Here is a 21,342-nt window from a genome sequence, read left to right as displayed (position 1 = left end):
TGTGCTAAAACAAATTCAAGATGAATACGGTCCAGAACCTGCTTTAACTCTTGGTATGAAATTACTAAAAGACTTCAAGCAGGTCTCGGCTATATTATTAGCCAACATAAAAGGTGAAGCAGCAAACGTGGCGATCCGCCAGAGGTTAAAAGAGACAGATATAGCAGACCAACCAGCTGAAATTGCCAGAATCATAGAAAAATCCTATGAAGAACTAGGCAGAGATAGTCTAGGTGGAATACCAGTAAAACCGCAACTGACTACAAGTCCAGAAAAAATATTTTTTAATAATAATAATTCACCAAAAAAGAACTGGGATGGAAATAAACAATCCAATCCTAAAGAAAAGAAATTCCAGTCCAGAGGAAGGTCTCCGAGGCGAAGAGAGAAATCTCCAAACCAAAGACAGACGTCACCACAGAGTGACCCCTCTGGGAATAGATATAACCTTAGAAATAGGGATAATATTAAAAAACCTGATAGATATCAAGACATTGATACACGTCCCTCTCAATCTTTTCAGAATTCCTCGCAGAAATCGGAAAGAAGAGGACGATCAGAAGAGCACGCCAAGTCCAAAGACAAGGAACCTGCTCAGCTAAAAAATAAATTACAATTTCCAAAAAAGAAGGTAGCCAGTATCAAGGTAGTTAACAATGCCGAGAATACTGAGGACACAACTGAAAAACGGAGAGTGGGCTCAGACAATGCTAGACAGCGCAGCAGAGGTGAGCATAGCTCGCAAAGTCCTTATGAATCATCTGGAGACAGTGGACACGAATGAATACCTTCAAGTGGAAACTGCAGACACCAGAGTTAGCAAGCCCCACAAGATATACGAGATAACATTACGTATAGAGGGAGATAAGACTAGGAAAATAAGGGGACTATTTTGGGATAACCTTTCCAAAGGCTATGACATCCTTCTAGCTGAAAAAGACTGGCCACCAGAGTTTGTCAGGGAGTGCCCTCATGGCGAAGAAGTAATTATGCCTGCCTTCTCGAATCAAATACCGATTCATAAAAAATACACACTTGCTAGAAAGTGGGCAGTGGCCTTAGCACCTGCTTTATATAAAAATCATGTAGGATGGGATGAGGACTCCCCTCCTCACAAAATCCAGTTAAAATCACAACCTACTGCACAAAGGCAGTACCCAATTAAGCAAGAAGCTAAAAAACAAGTAAATGAAATACTAGATCAGCTAGAATACCAGGGGGTGATTGAAACTTGCACCTCACAAATGAACAATCCTTTGTTTCCGGTCTCCAAACCAGACAATTCATATCGTCTAGTTTTGGATTACCGACACCGTAACACATGTTGCAAAACCTTTGCAGTGCAAAACTCACACAGTGCTGCACTAATGAATAACATAGTGCGCAAAAAATACAAAACTACCTTGGACATTTCCAATGGATTCTTTTGTCAAAACATAGCACCGGAGAGCAGATATTTAACTGCATTCTCAGTAAATGGCACTCAAAAACAATTCTGTCGGTTAGCCCAGGGGTACAAGAACAGCCCGGGGGTATTCTCAGCGAGAGTAACAGAATTACTACAACTATATGATGATGAAGCATTATCTTATGTTGATGACATTTACCTAACAGATGATGACTTGGAGACTCACTTGAAAAGAGTGAACACCATAATACTTGGGTTCGCTGCAGAGGGTTACAAATTCAACTTCAAAAAATCCAGAATTGCCCATCTAAAAATTCTATACGAAGGATATGAATTATCAAGTATAGCCTGGTTGACAATTTTTTAAGAACTAGAAGAATTAAAAAATCTAAAATATGAAAAGACGTATCCTCTGCCAATCGACATTCTTCCTCTACGACATTACGCCTGTGTAATCTATACAGACGGACATGCTCAACCCTCCGTTTGGGGAGAACATGCATACAACCCCACATGTGAGATTACAAAAGAAGTGTGGCGCGGAGGTAAACTAAAACCTCTATTAACAAAATCACACTCAGTAGAAACTAATTCAGAAAAACAAACTGAAATAATAGCTTTGAAAATGGCGCTAGATAATGCGGATCGCGAATTCCCGACGCTTATAGTGTCAGATTCATATTACTGCGTCAAAGCATATAACAAGGATTTGCAGACATGGATTCAGAACGGTTACAAAGATGACACAGATGCATCAATAAAGCAGAGACTGCTCTGGGAACAAGTAGCTCTTTTGAAAAAAGAACTACCAAAGACTCACGTGACTCACTCACTGAGTCATCAACGTGATGGCGTTCACGTTGTAGGGAATTCATTGGCTGAAACAGCCGCAGCGGCAGCCACTAAATCGGCTCCCGTAGATCGAAAAAAGCGTACATTAAAATACATTGACGGTGAAACAATGCTGGCGGTGAAAACGTCATCAAAAGGCGACTGCTCAGCGTTACCGATCAACTATCCACTCAATTATACATACATAATCGATGCAAACTCCGTCCCTTTTGCTCGAATCCCTGGAGTGGGGGATAGAGTGATTCCAAACATGGACAGGAGAAACTTGTTAATCGCAGACGCACACATGGGCGAGGGTCACAGACACCTTAAATTAAAAGATTCTCTGGAAGAATTACAATCACGGTACTGGTGGCCAGGCATGAGCCTGCACTACACCATGTTTGTAAAAAACTGCCCAAACTGCAACAGAGATCGCAGTGGGGAGAGAAGCAGTTTAATACCTCGTCGTATCAAGGCAGATAATATTACCAGCAAAAAGAATGGCTTGCGATTAACATATACAGGCTAGTTTCCACTTATAATGTAGATCACCAGCACTCGGCTGACGTCCGGACTATTATACAAGATTTGCGAGTCTAAATGGCATATACGCTAAGAGCATGCTACGTTCGACCATTGTTTTCACTCAGGCAATCCAGCCTGGGGGGGAAACATGGCCAAATGAGCACAGCCCAGCGGGAATCTTCTCACTTCCTTCCTGAGGGTACGGGATGGTGTAAAGAAAAAACCAAGGCAGAAAGCAATCTATAATGGAAAGGATATTAGGTTCGGGAGCTGGGGGGGTCAAACATCTAATAAGTGTCCAACGTAGTCTAAATAACTTGCCAAGAAATTCTCTGAAGGGATTCAGTCCGTACGAATTATTATTCGGAACTAGGATGTTGATCTCTGACCTTGATAGTCAGACTTCAGTGGTAATAGAAAAAAGCTTTGATGTCAAAGACCGTTTGGCTATTTTGCAGGACTTAAACAAAACAAGAAAAGACCTGAGCAACATACAGTTGAAACAACAGCCAACAACCACTGAAGAATCACCACCTGTCCCAGCAAGACCTGTCTGGATTCCAAAAGTCGGGGATCTAGTCAGGGAGAAGATCGCGGTAAAGAAGGAATTTGGGCCTTCTTACAGAAAAGCAGTTCCTGTCTTGTCTGTCAACGGGACAAGATCAGTTGTACTACCGCCACTTGCTGGAAAAAAGGAGAACCGAGTTGTATCCACCGACCTGGTAAAACCACAACATGTGGCCGATAACAAACAGTAGGCCAAGTGGACTCCCAATAAGTAGCAGAACACCAAGGTTTGCTACCAGCACAGAGGTCCTATCAAAAAGGCTCATCACATTCGAAACGCCTGCAGAAGAACAAGAAGGACTATGCAACAATGCAATAGAACTAAGACCTCTGAAAACCCAAATAGAGACATTTAGCAGAGACACACCAATCTATACTGAAGTACCAAGTGAAAATGCAAGGAACAAAAATCCTGAAGCAATTGGAACAATTGACAGAACTGCATCCGGGTACTTCATCAACTTCGATGATTCCTCTGACGGCTTCAGTGAATCAAAGACACAGCCATCATCAAAATCCTTTAAAGACAAAGCTAAGGAACTTTTGAAACATCTGAAAGAAACATATCTGGTTTCTCCATGGATTGAATTTTGGGTGGGTTTTGGTGCATTTATCCTCATACTTTGGCTCATCATGGTATTTACTTTGGGACGCTTCATTGAGGGAAAATATGCTAAAATGGACACAGCAAGTCAGAACATCAACTTGGTCCTCAAACCACACACATCTTCACACGTCGAGAAAAGAGAACTTTCTTCAGAACTTTCTTCAGCCAACTTCACAGCCAATCCTATACCTGGTGGGGTAGCCTGGGACAACACTGACTATGAAATTTATGGTCCGGTCGAGATCCTGAAATATCCACACCAAATCAAGATCTCTTTGAGTGACTTTGCAAAACCAAACTCATTTGCTGATGATTGGGACTTCGAGAGTATTAACAACATGATGTCTGACTTAGTAATGTCTGCTAAATTTACAAAACATGATTATTTGCAAGGTTCTACAAATTATGATAGTATGTATTGCTATAACCATTATGGTAACCATTTTTTGCATAAATCTGCACAACCTAGAAATGTTTTAAATTATAATCAATGGGAACATTGCGCTACACCTCCAAAAGGGAGCTCTAGAACCGTGTATGACGAATATTCATATTTTTCAGGTTTTAACATAAGTAATGCTGAAACATTTTATTTTAAATTGTCAAACAAGACAGGGATGAAAACCATGATAACCAACACAAAATTGATATATTCAGATTCATTCTTTGAAAAAATGAATACTTTTGGATTTGATTATTGGGACAAAAATGTTGATTTAAAAAGTGTTTGGGGTACAAAAGAATGGCAAGTACAGGGTTTAGAAGCTTTGTTTAGAGCCTGCATGATCCCAGAACAAATGATATTTTTAAATGACACTGTTCAACAAACCACCTGTCTTGGCTTAGCCAAAATCAAAGATTTAAATAATCCGTCTATTCCAAAGCCAACAATGTTTAGCAATAACTCTGATACAGATGAAGAGATAGACGTAAACCATATATTAAACAAAAACAGAACACATCCTGATTGGAAACAATGGTTGATCTGGCCCACAGATACAAATAACTGTCAAGATAGATTCCTGAATAAAACACAGGGTTTTAAAATGACCAGGCCAGACCCTAGATATCCCCAAAGACATCACCCAGGGATAATAACAACCTACAGTGTGGGCAATTATGCCTTCAATGGCTACAGACTTCCACACTGCCTGAAATTAAGCAACACCTAACTTTACTTACTGATGGTGCTGACTTGCGTGATTTCATAATGGGACCACGCAAACAGCGTCAAAAGCGTTTCATAGCAGCCTCTGTATATGCAGCATACAATGAGGCCTGGAAGGTTACTCAAATTGAGACAGCAGAAAGAATACGGGAAATTGACCGTATTAATTTGGAAAAATCACTTTCTGTAGTGGACAATGGGTTAATGACTCTGTCCTCCAGAATTTTTTCATTGGACAGCATTGTGTCTTCAGCAATCGATATATTATCGCAAGACTTACTGTTATTACAACATGGTCAGTCACAATTGCGTTCCATTGTACAGCTTGGCTGGACGTTACAAAATCTGCGTTCAGGCTATGTGCCTTGGCGTTTAATCAACACAACGTCACTATTCCAAATCTTTAACCTTACTGATAGACAAATCGGTATGGCGCAAAAGGGTGCTGATTATACAATCTTGAGCATTGAAAAACTAGAAAGATTACCAATGACAATGTCAGAACGACCTGTCAGTGAATGGATAATCCACGGAATCATAAATATTCCAATCTCAACCTTCAGGTTTCAATACTGCCAAAAATATATACAGGCTGGCATGTACGAGAAATTGGGAAAGGGGTACCTTAAAACAACTTGGAACCTGCCCTATTCACATGCATGTGTCAGTAATAAAGGACAGAAAGTGTTTCTTAGTGGCAACAATTGTGCTATGTCACTAAGCGGCACGCTTCTGTGTAACGGAATTAGTTTGCATGGAGCCTGTGAAGGGAATTCATACAACCTTTCATGTCACCAGCAAGGCGCACCTGCAACTGAAATAGAACCATTCTTTCAAAGACTCTATAATGGGAGTTACATTCTTATTGTAGACCGCAGATGTTGCAGTCTTATGCCCGGGACTCCTTATCTAGTAACTACAACGGCGAAGGTCAAGTGCTGTGGACGTTCTTTATTCCCCAGCTCCTTTCCAGACAGGGAGGCAAGGGCATGGCCCAGTTTGAAAATTACTTCTATTCGAATAGACACTTTAAGCAGAATGAAAACAGTGCTTCTTCAGACGCCTACAAGGCTCACGTCATCAAAAGAAACATATGATCTACAAGTCGCAAGGACGACTGCAGAGATACATACATTATTATCAACTAATTCCCCCGTACATTTCGCGGAAATCCTGAGCGAAATCTTAAATATTTCTGATACCAATGGGGTCTCAAAGGTATTTAAGACAGTATTTTCGATGGCATTAACACCATTCAAAGCCATACTGGGTATTTTTCCAGATTTCGTCCATTCGATTTTTGGCGGACTTCCCCTGATCCTGGGACTAATTGCAGGAATCCTATTCCTAGTCCTTATTTTTCGTTATGGCAACCCATGTCACAGATCAAACTCTCGCGACAATGGAAGATACGATCCTAGCCATTGGATACCGGGACCAGATATCAAAAATCCTGGGACTCTCCCGGCTTAGAGACCTCAACATGACTTGGTTTCTATCATTTCGACCAATGTGGCAAAGGTGTGTTTTACCTGTACTAAGGTGTCTGCTATGCGGAGAAGAATGCGTGTTAGACACCTGTCTGACGCTACAATCGGATGCGCCGGTGGATGCAGATACACTGTTGGTTCCTACCAAGGTTCACGCTTTGTGCTGCCCTCAAAGGCTGCCAATCCTGATGACGGCATTCCTGGAATCTTCACCACTGCGATTGAAGAGTAGTGAAGTTCAAGATGAAAGCAGCATCGAACAGGTACGACCTTCTGTCAGCAATGCGAATCAGAATGTCAATGGAGACAATCATGCGCACGAATGCATGGTTACACCTATTTCCGACTTAGTGGAACTTTCCCATGAAGCTGTTGACAGTTTTTTCGAAAGCCTGAATGATATGATGTTCTCTCCAGAACAGAAATAGAGACTTTTGAGTAAAACTCGCACACGGCGTTCCCTGAATTCGGCCTTCAACTTTAAAAATAAAGTCACATGAACAATTTCACTCCAGTTCACGGACAGCAATTTTTTCAGCATGCCCCTTAAAATATTTTTCTACATATTTTTTCCCGGGACACTGATCTTCTGCTTAAAGTAAGAAACTATTCCTAGAGAACTAAAATTTCTATTTTTAGATACTTTATAGACTTTAGCTGCCCGCTGGTAGGTTCACAAATATTTTATTATGTGATGAAATGGTCTCGGACTTCCTTTCTGTATAGCCATATTAAGAGCCATTTCATGTGTATTTCTCATATACCGATAAGCAATAATGCATAAAAATGCGTGTTTACTTTTGCATTTAATTCATAGCTTAAGTGCATACAATATATATGACTGCAATTTTTCAGTATATTTGAAAATTTCTAAATGCATTTATGTATTTTGGGTTGGTAAGGTATACACTATACTCTATAGTATGTTGTACTATGTTATACTATGCATAGATTAGTAGATATGACCATAGTTAGCGTGGAGTGGGTGTCGTGTATTTCTATAGGTTCTGAATCAGTCCCCCTATTCCTGACCCTATTCTGGTTAAACTAACTATCAAGTTAACTAACAGTCAGCCCATGAGGCAAGAAAACCCCCATGATGCAGATACCGTTATCTGACGCAGTCACACTCCGGCACAGGAACGTGTTATCTGATTAGGTCATAAGCTTGAGATCTAATTAGACAAGCGACATTCCTCCAGCCCCTGATAAGGCATACGACGTTCTCATAACAAATCAAACCTATGACAACCTGGAAAATCCGTGCGGCCATTGTTTTGATTTCACAGAGAACTTTAGTAAAGAATGTGCTAACGAGCAAGTCGTATGACATCTTTATTGACGTATCTATGTCCATCCTTACGTCAATCTCGGCACCTTTAAGGTATAAATATTGCCGACCTTGCCCTATGCAAACACACGCGTGGTGACAAGACGGAGCAGCCATACTTGCCGAAGCCGAGAGCAGAAGCAGACCCCGCTGGCAGCAGCCCCGCCTTCCTGACGCGCTGAGAGACGCGCTGCTATCTCAAGCCGAGAGACCCAGCACCGGCGCTTCTGGGCAGCCCTCGCAGGCAGCCTGGAATATCGAGAGCAGAGAAAGAGATACCATTCCTCATTCATCCTAACTTCCAGGTACAGAACTGAATAACCCCTCACAGAGAATTCCTTAGTTATTCACTTGGCAAAAACAAACGTAACTTAAACTGTAACTTTCTATTCCCGCCCACGCATTAGACTTAGGTCAGGTACACGGGGTAGGCGTATTTAGAAACACCAGTTGAGTACGTTTAGTCAAATGTATATGTGTATGTAAATATATTTTAATCATTTTAAACATCATATGGCTCAGAAACCATATCAATGTTTTTACAGTATTATTTTATACTATTGCTTTTAATGTATGCACTTTACTTAACTATAAGTATTGCAATAATATCGATCCATTTCTCTTGTACGAGAAAAGAGACTGATCAATAAATAACACCTTTTTATTGAACACGCCCGTCTCTTCCTTTTCTCTACATTCTGATGAGACTAAGAATGCACGTACTGACTGAGTAAAATAATTGCCTTGTGCTCACACGACTCTTGAGATTGACTCTTGATTAGGGGAGAGCAAAGTTGTCATGTTCTATGGTTGTCAGAAACTAAATCCCTTCTTGTCTAATCAGGGAAGTTAATCCTTCCTTGAACATTCGAGAAAGTTTCTAGCGAACTCTGAGCTTAGCTGGCAAACCCAAAAATTAAGTCTAGTATCGACAGTAGTAGACCTAGTTAACGTCTGGCCTAGGCCTTTACTGCTGTAGGTACTATTCCAATGCGCAGAGCCTATTGGGAAAATAGGAGCTACACTACAATTCTGTAGTAATTCAAGCAGCTCAACGCCATTCAACAAATCCATCAGTGCCATGCACCACTCCTTCAGACTAGGAAAGAAGGCATCTGGATAATAGAGGGAAAGGATTTTCTACCATAACTTCAACCACAGTCAGAGAGGCTAACTCCTTAACCATTCTCAGATGCTATGATCGTCGAATGTGGTCAGACATCTGAAAGAGACATGGTAGTGATAAATTCCTTACCTTAAAACTACCCCCAGGCATCAGACTGGATCCGGAAAGTTTTTGTCAGCAGTACCCCTGCGCATCGGAAGGTGGCGTCGTGCGGCTCTGCGTCCGTCGTAGGTGTTGTGCTCGCTGGGATGACGTTGCGGCAGGTACTTAGACACCGCCCTCACGCGCTGACATCAGTTCTTTTTTTTTCTGTGCCAGCAAGCGCAGATCCGGAGAGTGCGGTACCCCCAATCAATTTTTGAATTCGTTTTTGGGGACTTTTGTCTCTGTCTTTTTGAGTCTTTGACTCCTGGTGTATAGGGATGCCCGGTTTCAAGTCTTTCGAGGTTTTTCCCCGCATGATGTTGTGACAGACCCGCACCACGAGTGTCTCTTCTGCCTGGGGCGCGACCACGACCCTGCGTCGTGGCTTAACTGCCTGACCATGATTCTGAAAACTTCGCGGGAGCGGTCTCAAAAGTTGCTTGAGGCCCGGGAGTCGGCTCCATGCTGTTCAAGGTCCCAGTCCTGTGGGAGGTGGAGGAACCGGTCGTGGAGCCGCCACCATCATTCGACGAAGTGTTCGCACTCGGGGTCAGGTAAAACGAAGCACAAGAAGTAGAAGAAGCAGCATCGTTCTTCGCCTTCCTCTAGCCTGTCCCATGCGACACGGCTCAGGGTGCAGGTGGTTCCTCCCCTACAGCTCTGGCAGAGCCTACGCAGTCGCCGTTGGCCTACCCGACCTACCCGCCCTTCCCGGGTCCGTCGGCGACTCCGACCCAGCTGCAGGAATTTCTGTCAGTCAAGGTCCACCTCTTTGGGTCGTCGGACCCCCGACGGCGTGCCTTCGGGCCCCGCGGGTCGGACTGGGGGTCCTCAACCTTCATTGTCAGCGGCTCCGGCCCCAACATCGTCGACAGCTTCGGCCTCGACAGCCCCATGGAGCCATGCAAGGATCGTTGCCGATGTTTGTTGGCCTCATACGACCTCCACCGACATCAACGTCTACGGCACTGCCGCCAGCGTCGGCCGACTCCCCGGCTGACGCCGTCCCTGGCTTCCACCCCGACATGGACATGGTCCCTGACCAGTGTCGATCAACGCCGATTCCGACGCCAATGGGAAATTTCTATCCTTTAAGCCATCCTCCTCCTTCTTTTCCGCCTGCCCGGCAGGTTACGGATGACGGGGAGGACTGGGGGGGTATGAAGACCCTCTCGCAGCCCAATGCTAGTTAGACCCGGACTGGGAAGAGGATTTGGAGGATGCAGGTGGACTGGATTTTTCTCCAGAACCTGGCGCACTGTCTCCTTCTACCGTGGCTATGGAGGAAGGTGGTACTTATTCTGTGGTGTTGCGTAAGGCAGCCGAGGCTCTCCACCTCGAGCTCCCTACAGTGGCCATCAGGACTAACCTCCTGACAGAAGTGCTTCGGCTGGCATCTTCCTCTACGAAGCCGCTGCTGCCCTTCAATGATGTACTTTCTGACATTCTTTTGGGCGCCTGTTCCAGGCCCAACACAGGGGCTCCTGTGGATAGGAACGTGGCCCAACGCCATCGCCCGGCCCTGGGCGACCCCATTTTCCTCTCCCAACACCCTACCCCTGAGAGTTTGGTTGTCCAAACTTCTGCATCCCCAACCACATTCCCTTCCGCACTTCCGGACAGGGAATCCAAGAAACTGGAGCAATTTGGTAACAAGATTTTCTCTTCCGCCAGTTCAGGGCTGCGGTCTGTGAACACTGCATGTCTCTTAGGCCAATATTCCAACTCTGTGTGGGATACAGTGGTGCAGGTGCTGCCTAAGTGTCTGAGTTTCTTGTGATTAAAAGATGAAGTAGCTAAGAAATTCAAATGGGAAGACCTAAAATCCAAAGTGGGGATATATCTCAGGCCTCGAGTAGAAACGAAAACTGGGCAGTTACCATGGAGCGCTTTAAAGGTGAGGCAAGCCATAGACAAGCGGGAGCCAAAGTAACTTTTCCATAAGCGGGGTGGCATGCTGCCATCTTGGCTGGCAATAGATTAATCGAGGCGCCTGGTTTTGCACCAATTACAGTCTTTTTGATTGATATACGGGTATGCCCCGGTAAAGCGAGTTAGCGTAGTCAATATGGGAAATGACTAAGGCTAAAACTACTTGGATAAGAGCTTCAGGAGTAAGGAATCGGCTAATCCTCATTATCTTTTGGAGCTTAAAGAAGCAGGTAGAGAGCACCATTCCAATCTGAGATTTCATGGATAAATCGCAGTCAATAGTGATACCAAGGCTTTTAGTTGATAGGGATGGTAGAGGAGAGTTTCCCAACTCAATCAGCCAAAAAGTAGAATTCCAGGGTTTGAGGGCCCTCCAATTAAGATTAGTTCAGTTTTATCTGGGTTTAATTTCAAGTGGTTGCTGTTCATCTAGCTACTTATATGTCGTTTGGTAGATTGACAGTTAGTGACGGAGGCAGCAGACTTGTCTATGTCAAAGATCAGTTGAAGACCGTCAGCGTAGTTGAAAGTGCATACCTTCCTTTCGCCTAAGGATTGAATTAGAGGATACAGGTACAAATTGAAAAGGTGCGGTGATATAGAAGGGTCCTTTGGCACCTCACATGTCAATTTGACTTTAAAGGCAGAGAATTGGGTGTGGTGTAAAGCGTGAGTGTGATCATCTAGAAAAGACGTTACCTACTTAAGGGCCAGGCCCTGTATCCCTGCTTTACTGGCACAGTCCACCAGGCGTTCATGGTTGACCGTGTCAAACACAGCAGAGTGGTCGAGTAACACCAGGGCTTATGTAGTGCGAGAGGGTCGGAAGCCCATCTGATGAGGGTGAAGAAAATGCGACTGTTCTATAAAGGAGCCGAGGCAGTTTGCAACGTGAGTTACCAAAATCTTGGCTAAGAAAGGTATTTGGGAGATAGGGCGATAATTCGTAAAGGCTAGAGGGTCTGCTTCTAAGTTCTTGATTATGGGGACTATTTCTGCATCTTTAAATGCTTTGGTGACCACCCCTGCGTGAGGGAGTTGTTCAATAGCGAAAGAGGAGGGTCCTGAAAAGTGAGGAAAGCTTCTTTTAATATATGTGGAGGGCAGCAGACTGTCGAAATCCCAGATCTGACCTTCATTAGAAGGTTCAAAAAAACTTCTCTGCTGATGGTAGAAAACTGCTCTATGGAATGAGAGTTCTTGAGCGTAGTTGGCAGGGCTATATGGGGGAAATTAGCTGGGATACTCGTCTTGATGGTAATTATTTATTCCATGAAGAAAGTGTTTAGTGAGTCACATATTTAGATGCGCCCCTTGGCAAATATTGTGCTGAGACAAGGGGTAAAACTGGTATCATATGCTGATGATACACAGCAGATAGTTACCCTGGAGCAAGAGGAGGCGGGAACAGCTGCCAGGTTTAAGGCCTGCTATGGGGAGCTCGCCAACTGAATGAAGCTCAGCTGCTTGCAGCTGAATGCGGGAAAGTCTGAGGTGATATTGGTGGGTAAGCAACCCTCCCTCTGGTCACACTTGTGGTGGCCGGAGGAGATGGGCCCACCCCGACCCCTAAGGCCATGGCAAAGAACCTGGGAGTGTGGTTCAATGACTCCCTTTCATTCTCTGAATAGATATTATCTGTGGCTGGTGTCTGTTTTGGCAGTCTGAGGATGTTGCGAGAAATGTTGGATCTTCTCCCAGTAGAGGCTAGACGGACGAATATACAGGCTCTTGTTACGTCCCGTCTAGACTACTGCAACATCTTGTACCTGGGGGTGACCCAGAAAAATTTGCACATCCTACAGAAGGTTCAGAATGCGGCAGCCCACCTAATACTGGGTATCCCTAGGCGGCCCCCGGTTGGAGAGGCTCTGAGGAAATTACCCTGGCTGCCCATTCAAGCCAGAGTTACTTTTAAGGCCTTGTGTTTCACCCATAGGATTTTCTACAAACAAGGGCCTAGCTTTCTACACCCTCTTCTTACAGTCTACAGACCGGAACGCTGCCTTAGGTCCCTGGACACGGCAAAGTTGACCGTGCCTAAGGTGCGGAAGGTACGGGCAGGTGGGAGTTCTTTTGGATTCCTCGCGGCCAAAGCTTGGAACAACCTCCCTGTTGACCTTAGGAAGTGCCCTTCAGAGATGGTATTTCGAAAAAAACTTAAGACTTGGCTTTCCGCTTGACTTTGGATGGCCGGAATTAGGCTTAAGGTAGTCGTCCCATTAGGGGACCTGGCTGCAGGGTGGGGCGGTGGTCTGTGGCGCAGCCGCCATGTTCTAACTGGTGTTTAGCACGGGGACACTCCGTTGGAGTAACCAGGCGCTGTATAAGCTGTATAATAATAATAATAATATTTATTGAGTAGGGACTGGTTTCACTGTAGGCATTGGATAGATCAGCAACAATTGCAAATATTTCTATGGATTTATTTGTGGAACTCAATATTTTGTTAGAAAAATAGTGTGCCTTGGTTTGTAAAACAGTGTTGTTATATTGCTTGAGTTGGGTCTGATAGATATCTTTTTTCTGGAGAGTAATTATATCTCCGGTCACGTTCAGCACGGTGTAGGGTAAGTTTTTTTACTTCTGAAAATCAGCGTTGGGCGTCGTGAAGGCTAGCTGTATTGACTGTCCTAAAGGGGGCGTGACTATCACTGGCAGCCACTAACCAATATGTAAGGCTTTCTTCGTATCTGTTGTTCAAGGACTGGTCAGATGGGGTTGTAGTTACTAGCAGATTGTAGAAGGCATTGGTGTTGGGGCGACTCCAGTTCCTCACCATGAGCCTTGTCTTAGCTTGAGATTTGGCTAAAGACAGATTGGTGAGGGAAATGCATTGCCACAGGTGATATTATGCCTTGTAGTAGCTAGAAAAGATACTACAATGTGAAGATGTGAATAAGGTATTGGTACTACCCTATAATATATGAAAAATTAGCATTTAGGTACGAATGAATCTTTGGTGCACGTGACCATATGCCCATAAACATGTCTGTTTTCATTCCCTCAGATCTCATTGTGCCCAAAGAAACTGTGTTCATTTTTCACCAGGAATGCTGATGTAGTAGTGACTGTGTCGTGTACCTGCCAGTAAAACCATGCCATCCTCTCAAGACAATGAGGGAATTGATTAAATATGTCTGCGACGCTCATTATTTTGGTCTCTGTAAGATCGGGTATTATGTATACGAGTATGTTTTGGCATTTTAAAGGTGTTATGGTGGTTTGTGCCTGATTATGTAATGTATTTTTTCAGGTTACTTTACTTTCTTTCCTGATGGAGACAGAGGTGTCCTTCCTCGATTATATTAAAGGAGGGTGAGTAAGCTATTGCCACACTTATTCAACTTTCATATTTAAATATTGTTTAGACATATATTGTCTCTTCTCTGCAATGTCAGTATATATTATTTCTGATGGATACATCTGCCTGTAGATTCCTCACCTTTTGAATTTACCCCTGCGCCAGCATTCCCCAGAAACTTTTTCATAGCTCTCCCACGTCAACGAGGACACCACAATAACATGACTCCGCTCACAACTCCATATGACGTCACCGTAGCTATAAGAAGACCTCGTTGGAGTGCTGATGGCAGTTGCCTTTTTTCCACGCCGTTGACCCGTAAAGGTTTTTCTGGGACTCTCCATTTCCTTAGGATATTACTTTGTTACATTCTATCTGTGGTGTCACAGTGTGATGGCTACACAAAAGAAGTCAGGGTTGAAGCCCTGTAGGGTGTGTGAGGGTCATATGTCCATCACGGACACCCATGAAGATTGTCTTTGGTGTCTGTAGTCGGATCACGAAGTAGAAGGATGTCCGTCTTGTAGGAGGATGAATCTGAAGGCACTTAAGGAGCGAGAGGTTAAGCTATTCATGACCTGGGTGAGAAAGGAGAAGAGAGGCCGCAAAAGATCCAAATTGAAGTAGATGACCCTGCACACCTTGAGGTCACAAAAAGAAGCGTTGATATGGGTCACGGCGTCGGTCTTCGAAAGGCAAGTCTTCGAGGTCGGCTTCTCTGGTTCAGCGGCATCATGGTAAAGATGGCATCCTACCTTCGTCCTCACCTTCTCCGCAGGTGACTGGTCCTTTTACTGGCACCTAGCGATTCGCCGGGGCCCAGGGAGTCGTCTTCTCCTCCTCCGGCTTTGTCTGCCCCGACCCGGGTGTCCCCGGTGCCGCAGCCACAGCCCACCACACCGCCTCGGTTGGATCCAGACCAGGTGGTTCCGGAACCAGGTGCGGATCTGTTGCATTTTCTAAAAGCGGCAACCTGTCCGGTGTGCCGGCTGGCCTGTGGGTCCGCTTGCATACAATTTGGGCATCCCACAGCAATATGGCCAGGCAACTTTTGTGCCTTTCATGCTGATGACACCATCATGGCATCTCCAGGCGGCGAGGTACTCAATGCCAATATCGCAGTTGCCATTGCATCCTGGCTTCGAGCGGCAATGCTGACTGCTACTGAGGATCCTCCGACGTAGGCGCCGATGTCACCGGCACCGCGCCTGGCGCCGTTGGCACTGACCCCGAAGTTACACTCCAGGAGGGAGGCCCAGAGGCTGCTGGAAGAAGAGGAGTCTCAGGGACAGCAGGAACACGCTGAAGAGGGGGAAATGCTTGACTCTATGGTTGACATTGAAGGTCTTCAGGAGGCTAGTGGTTTGGACACTTGCCCGTAGTGGGAGCTTTCTTCTCCAAAGAAAACGCCTTCTTAGGACATGGCTCCTTATCATTCTGCCATCAGGAAGGCTGCTGATCAGTTGGATCCGCAATTGCCCTCAGCTGAAGTAAGGTCTAATACTCTGACTGAAGTTTTGCTCTTTCCGTCTTCAGTGCTTGAGCCTTTACTGCCATTCAATGAGGCATTAAGAGATCTGATTAAGGAAGTGTGGGGAAGCCTTTGTCTGCTCCGGCGGTTTAAAGAACAGTGGCAAGACGCTATAAGCCTGCTCCAGAGGACCTCCCACCATTCTCCAGAGAGCTTGGTGCTTCAAGCTTCATGTTCATCCAATCAGCACAATCCTTCCTCACCACCCCGGGGGATAGGGACTCCAAAAATCTGGAGCAATCAGCCAAAAAGGTGTTTTCCTTGGCCACCATGGCCTTACAATCTACAAACATCACTTGCTTTTTGGGAAGATATATCCATGCTTTGATGGACTCAGCCAAAGAGGTGGCTCCTAAACTGCCTGATGATGTACGAGGTCACTCTTTGGAGGTGTTGGCTGATACGTTGGTGGCAGCCCACCGAGTGATTCAGTTGGGTCTGTATGGGGCGGACTCAGCCGCCAGGGTGATGGGCTTCTCTGCGGATACCAGGAAGCACTCCTGGTTGAGATCTTCGGGGTTTTCTCTGGATGTGCAGGCCACTTTTCTTGATCTTCCTTTTGATGGATCCAGGCTCTTTAGGACAAAGGCAGATTCTGCTCTGCAATGCTTCAAGGATAGCAGGGCTACTGCAAGGTCCTTAGGCCTTTAGTCCCAGTCTAGGGGATATAGTTACAGGAGGTTTCGTGGATTTGGAAAGGCGGCTTCCTTTTGAGGCCATCAGCAACAACAGCAGTGAAAGAACCCCCAGTCAAAGTCGTATAAAGGGAAGGGAAGAGGCCGTCTGCCGGTGGCCACCCAACAACAGTTCTCCTCCTCTCCTGTTCCCCCACTGGTTCCGCAGGGAAGCAGCTCTAGATCTCCCATCTTGGGGCATTTTGCTTCCCGTAGTAGGCCGGATGTTCCATTTTCAACAAAATTGGAACTCTATTACATCAGATCTTTGGATTTTAAATCTTGTAGAAAATGGTTACACCCTACCTTTCCAGAAGTTCTCCTTATACTCCTCGCCAAGGCTGGTGTTCGGAAGACCATTTGCTACTCCTTCAACAGGAGGTCCTGTCCTTGCTTCAGGAAGGTGCAAAGGACGTGGTTCCAGAGCAGGAAAGGGGTCAGGGGTGTTAATCCCGATATATCCTGATCCCAAAATGGACGGGCGGTTGAGACCGATCCTGGACCTCAGGATCTTGAATTTTTACCTCAAGCAGGAGATGTTTAAGATGTTGACCCTAGCTCAGGTTATTCTGGCAATGCAGAAGGAAGACTGGGTGGTGTCGATTGATTTGCAGGATGCGTATTTCCACATTCCAATCCTGAAGTCGCATCGGAGGTATCTTGGTTTTACGGTGGTATCCCAACACTACCAATTTGTGGTACTTCCATTTGGACTTACTTCCATACCGTGAATCTTCACAAAGGTGATGGCAGTAGTTGCAGCTCATCTCAGAAGGTCGGGGATTCTGGTATTCCCCTAACTAGATGACTGGCTGCTCAAGGCAAAGTCTCCGCAGTTGGTGCTGCATCATCTGCAAATAACGGCTCAGCTGTTGTTTGACTTGGGTTATTTGATAAATGTACCCGAATCTCACCTGGTATCTGCTCAGCGCAAGCTGTTCATAGGGCCAGTACTGGACACTTCTGTGAATAATGCCTTTCCACCTCCTCAGAGGATTCTAGACATCCAGGCTATGATTCCGTTATCTCAAGAAGGAGCGGAAGTTCCAGTCCTGAAGGTCTTGTGCTTGCTCGTTCTGTATGCTTCCTGCATACTGTTGGTCAACCATACACACTGGCATATGAGGGCCCTCCAGTGGTGCCTCTGCAGGCAGTGGTTTCAACACAACAGAGATCTCAGGGAAGTCGTCAGATTCTCCAGAGACAATGCAGCGGATCTGTAATGGTGCTGTGTTCCAGGCAACCTGTCTCAAGGGAAACCGTTCATCCTCCTTCTCCGGTGACCACAGTGATAACGGATGCCTCCAATCTAGGTGGGGTGCTCATCTGGGGGACCTGGAGATCAAGGGTCTTTGGTCTCCAGGAATTGTGGGTGAAACTTTTGGCTTTCAAGGCCTTTCTTCCCTCCCTTCTCGGTCAGTGAGTCAGTCCTGGTCCTAACAGACAACACTACTGCGATGTGGTACATCAACAAACAGGGAGGGGTAGGGTTTTATTGTCTCTGCAGAGAGGCTCTGCGATGCTGGTCCTAGGCTCAGGACCATCAGATTTGTGTAGTTGCAAATCATATGGCCGGGGTACTGAATGTGCTTGCAGACAGTCTCAGTCAGCATTACTTGGCTGATCACGAGTGGCGTCTTCATCCAGAGGTGGTCCATCACATTTTCGAGATGTGGGTATTTCCTCAGTTGGACCCGTTTGCCACTCACAAGAACGTGTACTGCCTGTCGTTCTGCAGTCTCCAATATCCGATGCAGGGAGCGTTGGGGGACGTGTTTCAGTTAGATTGGGGCTCACAGCTTCTTTATGCGTTCCCTCCCATACCCTTGATTCCTCGGGTTCTGAGGAAGATTTGCCTAGACCGGGCCCAAGTCATATTGATCGCCCCGGATTGGTCAAGAAGGGTATGGTACACAGACCTTCTTCAGCCCTCATAGTACTCTCCGCTCCGTCTCCCTCTCAGAGTAGACCTCCTCTCGCAATCTCAGGCGCAGGTTCTACACCCCCACCTCTAGAGCTTGCACCTTCATGCCTGGAGATTGAGCGGGGCAACCTGAGTTCTTTCTCTCTCCCACCAGATGTGGTGGATGTTATTTTGTCGGCCAGGATTAGCCAGATTTGTGAAGTGATGTTGAGAGAGGTCAATTGATCCCTTGAAGGCCCATTTATCTGATGTGCTTAGCTTTTCACTTTCCTTGACCCAGCAAGGTTGTGCTGAGGCAACTGTTAAGGGTTGCTTGTTGACTTATCAGCCCTTCTTTGTTTGCCAGAACAGCCTTCGCTGTTTAAATCTCTCATAGGTATGAGCTTCATTAAGGGCCTCACTAATAGACTTCTACCCACTCCCTTAATTATGCCTCAGTGGGACTTAAATCTGATTCTCACTTTCCTGATGGGGTCTCCTTCTGAGTCTCTTCATAGTTGTCCGTTGAGGCTTCTTACATTCAAGTCTGTTTTTCTTAGTGCAATTACCTCTGCCAGGAGGTTGAGTGAGCTTCAGGCTCTTAGTTTTAAGCCTCCCTGTCAATCAGTTTACCTACTTTCTATCCTCCCCCTCACCGTTCCAAGGAGTAGGTTATCTCCTGGACCCCAGAAGGGTGGTCAGCTTCTACTTGGACAGAACCAAGGAATTGAGGCTGGATGACCAGCTCTTCGTTGGTTACGTGAGACGAATGAAGGGCAAAGCTGTCCACAAGAGAACGCTTTCCAGGTGGATCATCTTGTGCATCAAGATATTACGCCTTGACCAAGAAGGAGCCGCCTGAAGGTGTCAGAGCTCATTCTACTAGAGCAAAGCCTTCAAACTCTGCTTTGGCTAGAGGTGTCCATGTGGTAGACAACTGTAAGGCGGCAACATGGACCTCATTCCACACTTTTGTGAAGCATTATTGCTTTGATTCGATTTGATTTTGCTCCTTCTGTGCTGTAGGACTTTTTGGTATGAGTAGGTGGACACCCTCCGCTTGGGAGAGGGACTGCTTGGAGATTCAATTCAAAAGGTGAGGAATCCACAGGCAGATGTATCCATCAGAAGAACAAGTTACTTACCTTCGGTAACACTTTTTCCGGTGGATACAATATCTGCCTGTGGATTCCTCATTGACCCACCTTCCTCCCCATTGTCTACCTACGTATACGGAAAAGGTGTTTGTGCTTGACATTCTTCTATTTCTTTGTCATTTGCCTTGCAATGATGCTTGTTGTTAGGAGATGTCTAGGTTTTAGCTTTTCCTGTTCTTCCTTCTTCTTTCATTTATATACTGTATATATTTGTGTATATATTGTGTACTGTGTATACTTCCAATATATTGTCGGTACACCCATTCGCCTCGTAGGGACAGAAAAAATGGGTGGAACTTTACCTCAGCTCGCTGACGAGGACTTCTTATGGCTCCAGTGATGTCATACGGAGTCGCGAGCGGAGCCGTGCTATTGTGACAACCTCGTCGACGTGGGAGAGCTATGAAAAAGCTTCCCTGGGATGCTGGTGCAGGGGTAAATTCAAAAGGTGAAGAATCAAATGTGAGGAATCCACAGGCAAATACTGTATCCACCAGAAAAAGCTTTACCAAAGGTAAGTAACTTGTTTGTTTTGTCGATTCACTTATTGAAAGCCATATCAAGCACTTTCTCATTTTTTCCATAATCTGATGTTAAAACACAGTTAATTAGAGTAGGGAAATTAATAAACAAAATGAACAAGAATGAATTTTTTTTTGTCGTCATTCTGCCAATTTACTTGCTGGCTATACACCTCCCCTTCTCCGGTAAACCGGACCAGGTTAGAGTCCTTCCAATCAAGAGAGAAAAGCCGTTCCCATTTCCACCCTTCCCGGGAGTGTCCATAGCACAGAAGGAACACAGGACCAACAGCTTAACATTGGCTTAAGCATTGGACCTCAAGTTTTTTGGATCCAATCCACCAGCTTAAGCCATACTTTCTCTTTACTACTGTAATCGCACAATAGGTCCTGTTTGCTTACATATATAACACTTTCTTTGCATTCCAGGAAGTGGGGTGGAATGTTTGCCATCCATGATTTTCAAATCTCTCTTCTTCCTTAAATAATTACATAAAAAATAAATCTTGCGTCTAATCTACTGATGTTAATATTATTGTCATGCCAGATTCCCAAAAATACCAGGACAGGACTGACCCTCACAGTGATACCTATAACTTCTGTTAAAAATTGGCACACCTCAGACCAAAACTTCTCAATTTCTGGGCATGTTAAAAACATATGAAGATCATCAGCTACAGGATCCTTGCATCTTGGGCATTCATAATGTGTCCCTAAAAGCTTTTCTAATCTCGCCTGGGACCAATATACCCTATATGCGGTTAAGAGCTGATTACGTTTTAAATAGGCAGGTTTCACAGTTTCTCTCAGCAATGCAAAGGAGGCCATCCACTCTTCCCTCAAATCAATATTCAAAATTCCCTCCCCGCCAGAGCCTCTGAATATCTCTATCTAAATCGTCTTCTGCATTGATCAGCGATTGATTCCACAAAGCTACCTCCTTCTTGACGACACCAGTTTTTAGCGACTGGACTAGCCAGGTATCATTCTCCTCTTCATTCCAATCCTGAAACCCCCACCCACCCTCCCCCCTTCCCCCATGCAGAAGCTGATAATATTTAAACCTGGTTAGTTTGCCCCCTGCAATTAAATTCAGAGATTCCCAACCTACTAGCTCGGTT

General features: G+C 45.2%; 1 protein-coding gene across 2 annotated transcripts in view; it reads left to right on the top strand.

Annotated features, from left to right (window-relative positions):
• CPNE8 (copine 8) overlaps nucleotides 1-21,342 on the top strand; it is a 1,123,798-nt gene that overhangs the window by 752,990 nt on the left and 349,466 nt on the right. For both annotated transcript variants that reach the window (XM_078679874.1, XM_078679883.1), the window contains one exon: nucleotides 14,388-14,449. In XM_078679874.1, the coding sequence (XP_078536000.1) occupies nucleotides 14,388-14,449 (62 nt within the window). The remainder of the gene's footprint in view (nucleotides 1-14,387; nucleotides 14,450-21,342) is intronic.

The sequence above is a fragment of the Lissotriton helveticus genome, chromosome 1_1 (assembly GCF_964261635.1).
Source record: "Lissotriton helveticus chromosome 1_1, aLisHel1.1, whole genome shotgun sequence".
Taxonomy (NCBI): Eukaryota; Metazoa; Chordata; class Amphibia; order Caudata; family Salamandridae; genus Lissotriton; species Lissotriton helveticus.
Note: the sequence above shows the minus strand (reverse complement) of the source record. Positions and strands in the feature narration are given on the sequence as shown.